Source organism: Ovis aries, chromosome 2 (genome assembly GCF_016772045.2).
Source record: "Ovis aries strain OAR_USU_Benz2616 breed Rambouillet chromosome 2, ARS-UI_Ramb_v3.0, whole genome shotgun sequence".
NCBI classification, from domain to species: Eukaryota; Metazoa; Chordata; class Mammalia; order Artiodactyla; family Bovidae; genus Ovis; species Ovis aries.
This window is the reverse complement of record NC_056055.1, coordinates 241,277,702-241,292,005: the sequence shown is the minus strand read 5'-3', so window position 1 is coordinate 241,292,005 and position 14,304 is coordinate 241,277,702. Positions and strand designations below refer to the sequence as shown.

The 14,304-nt window shown below is 46.3% G+C and overlaps 1 protein-coding gene across 2 annotated transcripts in view; it reads left to right on the top strand.

Annotated features, from left to right (window-relative positions):
* Positions 1 to 11,273, top strand: part of MACO1 (macoilin 1) — a 67,945-nt gene extending 56,672 nt beyond the window's left edge. For both annotated transcript variants that reach the window (XM_027965497.3, XM_015093680.4), the window contains exons 10-11: positions 4,207 to 4,381; positions 9,377 to 11,273. In XM_027965497.3, coding sequence (XP_027821298.1) covers positions 4,207 to 4,381; positions 9,377 to 9,579 — 378 coding nt within the window. In that variant the 3' untranslated portion in view covers positions 9,580 to 11,273. The remainder of the gene's footprint in view (positions 1 to 4,206; positions 4,382 to 9,376) is intronic.
* Positions 11,274 to 14,304: the final 3,031 nt, after the last annotated feature.

The following is a 14,304-nucleotide window of genomic DNA, read 5'->3' as shown; positions in this document are numbered from 1 at the left end:
CAGCCATCTCATCCTCGGTCGTCCCCTTCTCCTCCTGCCCCCAGTCCCTCCCAGCATCAGAGTATTTTCCATTGAGTCAACTCTTCGCATGAGGTGGCCAAAGTACTGGAGTTTCAGCTTTAGCATCCTTCCTTCCAAAGAAATCCCAGGGTTGATCTCCTTCAGAATGGACTGGTTGGATCTCCTTGCAGTCCAAGGGACTCTCAAGAGTCTTCTCCAACACCACAGTTCAAAAGCATCAATTCTTCGGCGCCTTCTTCACAGTCCCAACTCTCACATCCATACATGACCACAGGAAAAACCATAGCCTTGACTAGACGGACCTTAGTCGGCAAAGTAATGTCTCTGCTTTTGAATATGCTATCTAGGTTGGTCATAACTTTTCTTCCAAGGAGTAAGTGTCTTTTAATTTCATGGCTGCAATCACCATCTGCAGTGATTTTGGAGCCCCAAAAACTAAAGTCTGACACTGTTTCCACTGTTTTCCCATCTATTTCCCATGGGAGTGATGGGACCAGATGCCATGATCTTCGTTTTCTGAATGTTGAGCTTTAAGACAACTTTTTTGCTCTCCTCTTTCACTTTCATCAAGAGGCTTTTTAGTTCCTTTTCACTTTCTGCCATAAGGGTGGTGTTATCTGCATAGCTGAGGTTATTGATATTTCTCCCGGCAATCTTGATTCCAGCTTGTGTTTCTTCCAGCCCAGCGTTTCTCATGATGTACCCTACATATAAGTTAAATAAGCAGGGTGACAATATACAGCCTTGATGCACTCCTTTTCCTATTTGGAACCAGTCTGTTGTTCCATGTCCAGTTCTAACTGTTGCTTCCTGACCTACATACAGATTACTCAAGAGGCAGGTCAGGTGGTCTGGTATGCCCATCTCTTTCAGAATTGTCCACAGTTTATTGTGATCCACACAGTCAAAGGCTTTGGCATAGTCGATAAAGCAGAAAGAGATGTTTTTCTGGAACTCTCTTGCTTTTCCATAATCCAGCGGATGTTGGCAATTTGATCTCTGGTTCCTCTGCCTTTTCTAAAACCAGCTTGAACATCAGGCATTTCACGGTTCACGTATTGCTGAAGCCTGGCTGGGAGAATTTTGAGCATTACTTTACTAGCATGTGAGATGAGTGCAGTTGTGCGGTAGTTTGAGCATTCTTTGGCATTGCCTTTCTTTGGGATTGGAATGAAAACGGACCTTTTCCAGTCCTGTGGCCACTGCTGAGTTTTCCAAATTTTCTGGCATATTGAGTGCAGCACTTTCACAGCATCATCTTTCAGGATTTGAAACAGCTCAACTGGAATTCCATCACCTCCACTAGCTTTGTTCGTAGTGATGCTTTCCAAGGCCCACCTGACTTCACTTTCCAAGATGTCTGGCTCTAGATTAGTGATCACATCATCATGATTATCTTGGTCGTGAAGATCTTTTTTGTACAGTTCTTCCGTGTATTCTTGCCACCTCTTCTTAATATCTTCTGCTTCTGTTAGGTCCAGACCATTTCTGTCCTTTATCGAGCCCATCTTTGCATGAAATGTTCCCTTGGTATCTCTAATTTTCTTGAAGAGATCTCTAGTCTTTCTAATTCTGTTGTTTTCCTCTATTTCTTTGCATTGATCACTGAGGAAGGCTTTCTTATCTCTCCTTGCTATTCTTTGGAACTCTGCATTCAGATGCTTATATCTTTCCTTTTCTCATTTGCTTTTCACCTCTCTTCTTTTCACAGCTATTTGTAAGGCCTCCCCAGACAGCCATTTTGCTTTTTTGCATTTATTTTCCATGGGGATGGTCTTGATCCCTGTCTCCTGTACAATGTCACGAACCTCATTCCATAGTTCATCAGGCACTCTATCAGATCTAGGCCCTTAAATCTATTTCTCACTTCCACTGTATAATCATAAGGGATTTGATTTAGGTCATACCTGAATGGTCTAGCGGTTTTCCCTACTTTCTTCAATTTAAGTCTGAATTTGGCAATAAGGAGTTCATGATCTGAGCCACAGTCACCTCCTGGTCTTGTTTTTGCTGACTGTATAGAACTTCTCCATCTTTGGCTGCATAGAATATAATCAATCTGATTTCAGTGTTGACCATCTGGTGATGTCCATGTGTAGACTCTTCTCTTGTGTTGTTGGAGGAGGGTGTTTGCTATGACCAGTGCATTTTCTTGGCAAAACTCTATTAGTCTTTGCCCTGCTTCATTCCGCATTCCAAGGCCAAATTTGCCTGTTACCATGCTCAGTAAATCTTTAATCCAGTTTTTCTGTTGATGGAAGGGGCTGTGTTCCCTCCCTGTTGTTTGGCCTGAGGCCAAACTATGGTAGGGGTAATGGCGGCTTCCTTTGAAAGGACTTGTGCAGGCACTGTTGTATTCAGTGCCCTGACCCTGCAGCAGGCCACTGTCGACCCACACCTCCGCCAGAGACTCCTGGACACCCCCAGGCAAGTCTCAGTTGTTTGTGGATCATAGCAAACTGTGGGAAATTCTTAAAGAGATGGGAATACCAAATCACCTTACCTGTCTCCTGAGAAATCTGTATGCAGGTCAAGAAGCAGCAGTTAGAAGCAGACATTGAACAACAGACTGGTTCCAAATTGGGAAAGGAGTACGTCCGGGCTGGGTATATTGTCACATTTTGCAAAATGCCGGGCTGGGTAAAGCATAAGCTGGAATCAAGATTGCTGGGAGAAATATCAATAACCTCTGATACGCAGATGACACAACCCTTATGGCAGAAAGCATAGAGGAACTGAAGAGCCTTTTGCTTGAAAGAGGAGAATGAAAAAGCTGCCTTAAAACTCAACATTCGAAAAACGAAGATCATGGCATCTGGTCCCAACAGTTCATGGCAAATAGATGGGAAAACAATGGAAACTGTGACAGACTTTATTTTCTTGGGCTCCAAAATCACTGCAGGTGGTGGCTACAGCCGTGAAATTAAAAGATCCTTGCTCCTTGGAAGAAAAGCTATGACCAACCTAGATAGCATATTAAGAGGCAGAGACATTACTTTGCCAACAAAGGTCCGTCTAGTCAGAGCTATGGTTTTTCCAGTAATCATGTATGGATGTGAGAGTTGGACCATAAAGAAAGCTGAGAGCCAAAGAACTGATGCTTGTGAACTGTGGTGTTGGAGAAGGCTCTTTAGAGTCCCTTGAACTGCAAGGAGATCCAACCAGTCCATCCTAAAGGAAATCAGTCCTGAATATTCATTGGAAGGACTGATGCTGAAGCTGAAGCTCCAATACTTTGGCCACCTGATACGAAGAACTAACTCATTGGAAAAGACCATGATGCTAGGAAACATTGAGGCAGGAGAAGGGAATGACAGAGATGAGATGGTTGGATGGTATCACTGACTCAATGGACATGAGTTTGAGCAAGCTCCGGGAGTTGGTGATGGACAGGGAAGCCTGGTGTGCTGCAGTCCACAGGGTTGCAAAGAGTCAGACACGACTGAGTGGCTGAACTGAACTGATACATTTAGGAATATTATCTAGTCAATAAAAATTGTATTTTTAAAGAACTGTAGATCATATAAGTTTTTAGAAAATTGTACATTTAGTGTGATTTCAATTATGCTAAAAGATACATAGGCTTAAAAAAGACTAGAAGAAGATATGTCAAATTTTTTGCAGCATTGGGATTTTGGGTGACTTTTATTTTCTTCTTTGAACTGTTAAATATTTTTTAATTCACTATAATAAGTTTCAGTTTCTCTTAAAATGAAAATATTAAAATATCAGTGTATATGTGTGTGGGTGTGTTCATCTGATGTTTTAAGTGGGTTTATTTTGGAATATACCCAATCAAAATAATTTAAGGTTTTTACAGTTTTTAGTTTTAAGTTGAGAATATAGTTTTGGCTAATTTAACTGGAGCATTATAGCACCATTTGCAACTGGCAGCAGGGTCTTTGTGGTTCTGAGTTAGGATTTTAAGAAAGTGTTTTATGTGGAGACAGAGTCCACTGTTACCTCGAAATACCCCAACACAGTCACTGTTTCTGTGTGTGCACATCACTGCGTAAATACATTTTGCACTCCCTCTAAGGGGTAAGGTCTAAACCTATGAAGCAGCATGTTGTGTTCTAGGGGCCAGGTCGGTAATGGTGGGATTTTATTTGTGACTTCAGGCTAATTTGTAGACATCGATGCCAAAACTGTCTTGTAACATTGCTGCTTTGATGATATTGATAGGAGCTTCGGAAGTATAAGGAAAATGAGAAGGATACTGAGGTGTTAATGTCAGCCCTCTCGGCCATGCAAGATAAAACACAGCACCTGGAGAACAGCCTGAGTGCAGAGACAAGAATCAAGCTGGACCTGTTTTCTGCACTGGGGGACGCAAAGCGACAGCTCGAGATTGCCCAAGGTAGGCGAGCAGCAGGCCCAGGTCAGGGAGGCCTGGGGACACACAGAGCAGAGCTTCCTTAGAGCTCTAACCAAGGGCATTTGCGCTTGCAGTTCCAGTCGCTTGATAAGTGCCCATCATGAGCATCTGGGAATCATCACATTAATTCATTTTGCAGACGTATTTTGAGATGAGAACATGTCCAGCAGGGCACACAGGGAAAAGTACGAGTTTCTGTGCTCAAGGGGCTCAGAGTGCTGTAGAAGTGTGTAGAGAACTGCGGGGTCACCAGAAGCTGCCAGTGGAACGGGGTGCACGGGCTCTCTGGGAACATCGGCAGGTACTCAGCCGGTCTAGAGTTAGAGAGGGCCATTTCTCAGGGGAACTCATGTCTCCCCTGGGTCTTGAGTGATGAGAAGGGGTTAGCCCAGTGAAGAAACGGTGTAGTGAGCGGAAAGGGAAGAGAGCCGTCTAAAGGGAAGAAGCAGCTTGAGTGAGGCGCTGCTGGCTCTGTTTGACCGGAGCAAAGGTTGCAGATAAGGGCAGGAGGGAGGAGGGCCTGGAGGGCAGGCTCTTCCTCAGCAGATGTTACTGAAACTCGCTGTGTACCAAACACTGTGAGCATCCCCAAGGGGACCGATGGTAACAGGCAGACGTATAACATGGCGGGGTGCAGTGAAGGAAAGAAAGCAGTGGCAAGGGAGCCTGTGCTGGGGTGGAGGGGGCGCTGCCAGTTTGACATGGGGGACGTGGAAGAGCCTTTGAGTAGGTAGCGTTTGAGCAGAGACTGGGAGGAGAGAGAGAGGGAGCAGGTAAGTGTCTAGAGGGAACTTGCGTCGTGGCCAGTGGGGCTGCAGCCTGAGTGACGGGGAGAGTTTTTAGGATCAAAAGTAGCAGGAGCCACATTCTGCCAAGCTTTGCCGCCTATGGAAAGGACTTTATTCCAAATGCCATGGGAAGCTTTGGAAGGCTTGGGAATAGAGACCTGACATGACCTAATGAAAAGAAATTTAGATTTTGTTCCAGAAGTTGATAAGCCACAAATAGATGACTAAAGAAAAGTTTTTTCAAGCAGTTGACTTAGTGGAAGGAAAAGAATATCTCAACAGGTACCTGCAGAGCATTCACACTTGCTCTACGTGAACCATTTACTAGAAGGTGAAAAGGAGACAAGATAAACAAGACATACTCTAGTTGAGGTTCCACTCAGGTAGTGGCACTCAGACTTTTTGGTCTTAGGGACCTCTTTACACTCTTGACACATTATTGACCAGGGGATTTCTGCAGGAACTAATGCCTGTGGTGTTACTGTCTCCAGTCAATAAAGTGTTAAAACTGAGTGTCCCAGGGAGGCGTATTTCAAGTGTGTTTCTACATTCAGTATGTTGTACTTTCATTTTCCATGTTGTTTCTGGAAGATTTCACTTAGTTTCATGAGGAAATGCACATGAAGAAGGCAGATAATGTCTTAGTACGAGGGCGAGGATAGCATGGATGCTATGAGAAGTGCCATACCAGGGAAAGCCACGCATAAGGCCTGCCACCACACGGTAGAGGCAGGCGGCTTGAAAGGCCAGAGGAGGGGTCAAGGCAACTTCCTAAGGGAGGGGCCGTTGAATGGACTTTGAAGGGTGAATTCTTTTTTTTTTCATACTTCAAATTTTTTATCTTGTATTGAGATATAGCCAATTAATACCAGTAGTCATGTATGGATGTGAGAGTTGGACTATAAAGAAAGCTGACCACCGAAGAATTGATGCTTTTGAACTGTGATGTTGGAGAAGACTCTTGAGAGTCCCTTGGACTGCAAGGAGACCCAGCCAGTCCATCCTAAAGGAGATCAGTCCTAGGTGTTCATTGGAGGGACTGATGTTGAAGCTGAAACTCCAGTACTTTGGCCACCTGATGTGAAGACCTGACGCATTTGAAGAGACCCTGATGCTGGGAAAGATTGGGGGCAGGAGGAGAAGGGGACAACAGAGGATGAGATGGTTGGATAGCTTCATCCACACAGTGGACCTGGGTTTGGGTGGACTCCAGGAGTTGGCGATGGACAGGGAGGCCTGGCGTGCTGAGGTTCATGGGGTCGCAAAGAGTCGGACACAACTGAGCGACTGAACTGAACTGAATGTTGTGGAAGTTTCAGGTGAACAGTGAAGGGACTCAGCCATACATATACATATATCCATTCTCCCCCGAACCCTCCTCCCATCCAGGCTGACACATAAAATTGAGTAGAGCTCCACGTGCTATACAATAGGGCCTCCTTGTTAATTACCCATTTTGAATATAGCAGTAGGTACATGACCTTGAAGGGTGAATTCTGAAAGAAGAGAATAGCAGGGAAGACCATTGTACCTGAGGGAACAGTGTAAGCGAAGGAAAGAAAGTGCTGAGAACGTCCAAGGGAGCAGTCCAGTGACCTCTAGCTGAGGGATGTGGAAGAAGAGAGTGGATTAGGGGGACCGTGAATGAAACAGTACTAGAGGATGTAACTCCTGGATTTTCAGGAGGGAAGAGGGTGACATGTTCCAACAGGGCTGCTAAAACCTTGGAAGAAGAGCGGGACAGATTTAAGGAACGAGAAGAAAAAGTGAGTTTGCTTTGGGATGCTTTGATCTGAAGTTGCCTCCCAGACACCGAGCTGAAGGTCCTCATCAGTCCGTGGGAATTTGGGGCCCCTTGGGGTTGCGGGGTCAGTGAAGCCATAGGAGAGGCTTGGGATGGCAGCGACGGAGCAGGAAGAGAAGAGGGTTGGGAATCAGACTTAGGAATCTGCGGATTCAAGGAAAGACATTTGAAAAGAAGCTTCCTGGGAATCCTGCTTTAGAGCCAGACTTCTCAGCGCACACTGTATTTTTCTGCCTGCCTGGCTCAGCTCCCTGAGAGGTGGCCACCCTCTCTCTGCCTCCTCCCGTTTGCTTGGAATTACAGACTCGAAAGAGGTTACCTCCTGGAGGGAAGCAGCACCTGGTCTCAGAGTAGCCAAGGGGAGCTTGGCTTCTCAACACGGATTATACTTCCTTGTTGGCCCGGAAATTCCTGTAAAGCCACAGAGAAGCAGAGAGCTGTCTTTGCCAAAGCTCTGGGAATGTTTGTACGTTACTGATTAAAGAAACCAAGCTTAAATCTGCATGGAAAAGAAGATACAGTGGCTCATATATCAGATGCCATTAGGTATTTTATTCATCTGAGGTTTTCTTTGTTCAAAGAGAAGGAGGGTATTTGATGCTCACTTGAAGCTGAGGGGACGTGAAGGAAGCCGGAGGGAGCAGTTCCTGTCTGCGGCTCTTTGCCTCTGCCTTCCCCACTACCTCTCTCTTCTGTCATGCTCGGAATATTCTAATAGGAACCCAACTTTGTAATTTAAATCAAACCCCTGGTTGCCTTTCTCCTGCTTTCTCTATCATTTGATTCATCCTGGTTCCAAAATGGCTTTTATCTCTACTATATCATTTTTTAAAATCTGCCAGCACACTCTCTTACATTTTGAATACATTACCATCTTCTGTAGGACTCAAAATGAGTGCAACTCAAATGCAACCTCTTACTTTTTTCAGCATTTAAATTTCAAAAGGGCTCCTCCTAAGTGTTCTTCCCCTAGTGGACCAAAAGCATGATGGAGATTGTGTGGGCTTTGGAACCAAGTGATCCTGGGTTTAAATCCTGCTCAGCCATTGATAACTGAATGACTTTGGTAGGATGTATACCTTGCAGGGTCTCAGCTCTGCACTGACCCAGACACTAAGGTTTTGGCAAAGACGAAAAAGGGGGAACAGTCTTGGCCCTCACAGAGCTCGTGGGCCAGGGGAGAGATATGGGGCACTACTGCTGCTGCTGCTAAGTCGCTTCAGTCGTGTCCGACTCTGTGCGACCCCATAGACGGCAGCCCACCAGGCTCCCCCGTCCCTGGGATTCTCCAGGCAAGAACACTGGAGGGGGTTGCCATTTCCTTCTCCAGTGCATGACAGTGAAAAGTGAAAGTGAAGGCACTTAGTCGTGTCCGACTCTTAGTGACCCCATGGACTGCAGCCCACCAGGCTCCTCCGTCCGTGGGATTTTCCAGGCAAGAGTACTGGAGTGGGGTGCCATTGCCTTCTCCGATGGGGCACTAACCATCGCCCATTTCAACACTCATAGGAGACAGAATGCAGACTCTGGAGCCAGACTGCGTCGTGTTCAATCCCAGATCTGTCACTTCACCTCTCCGTGCTCCAGTTTCCTCATCTATAAAATGGATGATGATGATAATTCCCACCTTAGAGGGTTGTTTTGATAAGTAAATGAATTTGTCTGTGCAAGCGCTTAGAACAGTGTCTGGCACATATGTGTTAGCTATAGTGATTATTAGCATTATTACAAAGAAGAAAGTGACAGAAAGGGAAGTTATGGTGTGTTGAGAGTCGAGGAGTTGGGGGCTGGGGCGAGGGTCTGATTTAGATGGAAGGGGCAGGGACCGCTTTGTGATACAGTGGAAACAGAAACCTCCGGAGTTAGCAACACAGAGCACAGAAGGGAAGCGGCCGTGCGGCAGGCGGGAGCTGGTTGCCTTGCTTGCCCTGGCTCAGAGATGCTCTGTCCTCCCAGAGCAGTGTTTCGGCTCGCGAAGCAGAGCCGTAAGTCAAGAGCAGCCCCCTCTTAGGCCACCCTGCTGCTGCCGAGCTCAGCACGTGGCTCCTGGTGCCCGAGCTCTGTGCTTCATCACACCTGCCTAGACACAGTTGCTTTCTACTCGCACACCACGGCCCATGGGCCACGTCTGGCCTGCCAGCTTTTCTTGTACCACTGGTGGGCTGCAGATAGTTTTTACATTTTACTATGGTCTTGAAAAAAAAAGACAGGAACAGTATGTGGCTCACAGTTTTTAAAATATTTACTGGCCCATTACAGGAAAAGTGTCTCCCCTTGCAAACCATCAAAGCTGGAGTTGAACCCACTTGGGATTGATGGGCCCAAAAGGCCACTGTGTTGGGTGAGCCCTTCCTTCTCACTAATGGTGGGTCTTTGATCTTCCAGGACAAATTCTTCAGAAAGACCAGGAAATCAAGGACCTAAAACAGAAGATAGCTGAAGTCATGGCCGTCATGCCCAGCATAGCATACAGCGCTGCCGCCAGCCCCCTGAGCCCTGTCTCCCCCCACTACTCTTCCAAATTCGTGGAGACCAGCCCCTCTGGACTCGACCCCAATGCCTCTGTTTACCAGCCCCTGAAGAAATGAAGGCCAACAGTGTGTTTTGTTCAGCCATTTGGTTATCAGAAGGCATCACAAAGGAGCGTCTCTGGCAGTCAAGATTAAAAAAAGTTGATATTGTATTTTGTGGGACTGTATATGTTGTCGTTTTTAAAAAGGGGGGGAAAGATAACATCCAAGTCTGATTAGAACTGCCCATCAGTTTTTCTTGTAAATTTTTAGAAGACCTCACAGAACTTTGCAGTTTATTTTTCTCGGCCAATACATTAAAACCATTCTTGGATTTCAAGTAGCCAATTTTGCCTTTTATGTATTCTTACAGTTTCCTCTTGAAGAAAAAGAAAAAAAAAAGAGTTTTTGCTTCTCAGCCCTTTAATTTTGTTTTGTTCTTAAATTAGCAAGCAAAACCTGCACATTGGGTTCACATGGGATGATAATGAAAAATTTTAGTTTTTAGTGTGAAAAGGTTCCCATAGCTGCATTGAAGATATTACAGAAAACAAAAATTGATGACCCCTCCAAGGACCAAACAAATTCAAGGAGTATCATTTCAGCCGAGGGGAGAGACTCAGGTGATGAGACCAGCTGTGAGACTGTCACAGGGTTCGTGTCTCAAATGTGTATATTCCCATCGGTGTGTCTACTCCTGGAAACTAGCTAGCAGCAGTCTTGTTCACAGTGCCTTGGGAAAAGACATTCAAGAGGAAACTTGATTTTAAACGATTTCCCCCTTTACCATCATCTGTCTTCTCTCTCTATCAAGCTCACTACGGATCCTGCTGTGAAACTGGTGGGTAGCTGGGCTGTTTGTTACCGCCAAGCCACACCTTCTGTTTCCTTTCATAGAAAGCACCACAGTGTTCTGAACTGGTCTCCAGGCAGGCACCCTGGGAGGGGGAGCTGGGTGGTGGTTGTGTTCGAGAGACTGCAATGCCGGCTAATAAAAGCTGCAGTTCTAGGTTTGGTTTTTGTTTTAATTTCCTTTAACTGTGCTTTCCAGTCTTCGTCATCTTGTGTTTGACGATTTAAAAGAAACTTGACAATTCCTCAGCTCTTGTGCCAAGGAGGGTTTTTTTTTTTTAAAGAGTTTAAAACTCAAAATTCTGCACAAAGATTTCGATTTCAAGTGTGTATTATACATTGGTAGAAAAGTGTTTGCACTGGCAACCTTTGGAAGTGTTTTAAGAATCAGGGTGGGGGTGGAGGGAGGGTCTGGGAGAGGGAGGGGCAAAGCAAAACTGTATTTGGAAACTAGGAAAATTCAGAAACCAAACAGATTGGCTTGGCTTCCTTGCCGTGGATTCTGGAAGGACATAGTTCTACAATTTCCTGTTAATTGGCATGTACGTCTCATTTAAAGCAAATTAAGTAGGACAAGCAAGTCAGCAAAATAGAAGTATTAAAAAGAATCATCCTTTTAATCACAGATCTTATTTTGGGATTAAAAACTTCTAGCTTTAGCCAGGTGTGCATGTTGCTGCCATTTTGCATTTTTGAATCATCTTGTGTAACTGTCACCATGAAAGTGTTACTTGGAATTGTCATAGATTTTTTTCATCTTTGTGCGAAAACATGGAAAATTGTTGCTGACTTTGTGTTGAGGTTTCCCCCATTTTGCTGCCTTTTGGGACACTACTTTGGTTAAATACTTGGTCTTGGCTGCATTCTTATTTTTTTTCCTGTGGGGTTCAAAAGAATAAACATTTTCTTACAGATAAAAACTAGTTTTCTGCCTTTTTAACTTTTCAGGAGGGCACACAAAGTAGATTGTTCTGAATGGGCCTTGGATTGTCACTCTCCTGTCCTCGGTTCTGCGCCCTGACCGTGGCAAGTGTAGCGGGGCTCAGGTGCAGGAAATGGGACGAGTCCACCCCAGCTCTCAGGCGGTTTCCCTTCTAGTCTTACTTAGGATGCATCCATTCTTACCCCCTCACCCTCCCTCTTCCTTCCCTCCTTCTCCCTCCCCGCCTTTTCCTTTCTCTGTGGCATTAGAAACAAAGTTGACTTGTTTTCTGGTACAAAAAGCAAGTTAGGGGTGGAGTCGGAAGGTAGGTAGTTGGTGAGAAACTTAAGAGCACGTTGCCTCTCCATGTTCCAGGGTTTTGTTGGCCGCTGTGTGGGGGTTTCCTTTCTGCTGCGCATCCTGAGCTGATCTCCAGGGTAACCACGTCTGTAGTCCTGCCTTGTTTCTAGGGGCTTCGCCTGTTTTCATCCTCTGAGTAGCCAGCTGCCTGCCCCTCTGGGCCGCTCCTTTCCTCTCTTGGCCATTGTTACAATTGACCTTGGCTCCAGTTTTGGAAAATTCTGCTCTTGGCACCTCGGCCCTGGCCCTATGGCTGGACAGCCTTCCTGAGTCTCGGCCACTTAGGCTGCTGCAAACATACCACACTTAACTCCGCGAGCCAGGTTCCCCAGGGGAGACCCCTCCACTTGGCTTTTGCCTTCACCCTCCCTGAAGGAATGTGTCTGCCCACAGCCTCTCACTGTCGTGTTCTTTTCCACCAAGGATATCTCCAGTGGTCTTTGTTATTCTAGGGCCATCATGAAATGGTTCCATGTTAGTACAGTATCATTTGTTACAGGCCAAAAAATAACGTTTGCCATTCTGGATGATGATTTACAGAAAAAGCGGCCTGCATGCCTTTTGATTGGCTGAATAACCTGTCTTTATTGACGTCTCCCAATGTGACATCAGGAAATAGCTGTTGTGTGCCCATTCCCTCTGATCATCTTTCTAAGACCCCCTACAAAACGAGAATGAACAGTTCCTCATGGCTCCCAGCCTAAAAGGAAGGGGATAGTTCTTTCTCCTGCCATCCCAGTTGCCCAGGCTCACATGTTTGTTTCCACAAAGCTGTGGCAAGCCACCTGGAATGCTGAACATTTCTAACAGCTGCTCTCAGATTGCTTCCTGCGAAACTCACATCATCCCAGAGGAAGACAAAACTGGAAACTGGAAACCCACCCCAGAGCCAATTCAATGAAGGCGGAAACTAGGCAACTGTGGCCCACAGCAACTAGACCTGTTTAGGTTAAAGGCCCTTGAGCCCCATAAACACCTGGTTTTCTGTGACTCAGTGGTGGTTGGCGCTGAGCTGGCTTCACAGGCCTGCAGCGTCTCCCTCTCTGAAGCCCTCATCTGCTCTGGGGAGGGCAGTCTGCTCTCAGCTTTGCCACCAGCACAGCCTCTCGGTGGGTGCTGTTCCTTCACCTTTAAGAAGGTCGACTAAACAGCAGCAGCATTGTTCCTGACTGCCCAGCCGCCCAGAAGAAGACACTGTGGGAATCAGGAAGAAGAGAGCTCCGTGAACTAGCCAGGGCCTCCAACGAGGCCCGGAGCTGGAGCTGCCGCAGGGAGTAGCCGTGAGGCCAGCCTGGCTGGGAATTGGCATCCTGGGCTGACTGGGCACTCTGGGGACTCTGTCCCCACAGCCTGACTTCCAAGGGAGCTCCTTAGCACATGGTCTGCACCCAGGGCTTGCAGCATCAGCACCCGGGAGCTCTGCTCCAGGCCTCCAGTTAAACCCGCACTCGAACGTCTCCAGGTGATTCCGTTGCTTGTGAATTGTTGCCCTACCTGAGCCGGTTTTCCCAACCCAAAGCCTCAACACTGTCCATCCCTGAAAATTCAGAATGAGAACTTAATCGATGAGGGGCAAGCTGGAGAGGAAGAACCCAGAGTGTTACACCTTTCGCTTATTGTGTGTATTACCTTTCCCCGCTCTTCATTAGAATGCAAACTCTGTGAGGGCAGGGATTTTCATCTGTTAACCCTGTAACCCCAGCACCTAGAACAATGAGTGCCACGTAGCGGGTGCTCAATGAATCCTTATTAAATGAATAAAGCTAACTATTGGATGAGACATGTAACCTGAAATATGATGTCTTAACTAAATCAGAACATCTCTGTAATAGTATTTACTGTTAGAATGACAGTATAAACAACTGTTTCTAGGAGAGGGGAAAATTTGAAGTAGCATATTTACTGTGACTTCTTCCATCTCCCTGTCTCTGGTTTTTGCTCAAACCTTGTTTTTCTTGTCAGATTTTCTCTACGAACTCCTTGAATTTTCCAGGTGCCAAGATTTCCTTAACTGCTCGATGCCCTGCAAAGCCACTTCTCTGTCAGGGAAGCCTTGTTGCAGGGAACCTGCTGGGGACCTAGGTGTTTTTTACCCAGATCAAATTTCCCCAGGTGCCAGTTCAGCTACATCTTGAGTCAATGTGGGGCTTTTTCATTTTGACAGTAATCGAATTATGAAGCATTTGTTCCTGGAAGGTATCTGGTTAAAGACGGATCCATCTGCCCAAGGGGACCGCACTTTCCTTGGTCTCCTCCCTTGGGCTTCCCTCGTCTCTGCTTTATTCCTACCTCAGTGTTTCTTTTCATTCCTCTGCTGACGTTTTAGTCTTGCCCTCAGGAAGGGCTTGCTAGAGAGTTCTGGAATCATCCTGCCCTTATACCTCTGATCTTTGTCCTAAGAATCCCAGGTTTAGCATCACACAACATGGTGTGGTCTTTTGAGCTGTGTCCAAGAAGCCAGGATGGGTTTACTCTGGGCAGTGGTCCATTCCGCCCGTTCCCCAGCTCTGCAGCCTCCAGACACCTGAGGGCCGAGAGGGAGATGGGGCTGAGGAGGTGCGTTAACCAAGCACCAGCCCCTTCGGCACAGTCATTGCCTTTTGCCCTCAGAGCCTGGGCCATTTTGACACAGTATCTGGTACCAGGCCTGAATTTATCTAGAACCGTAG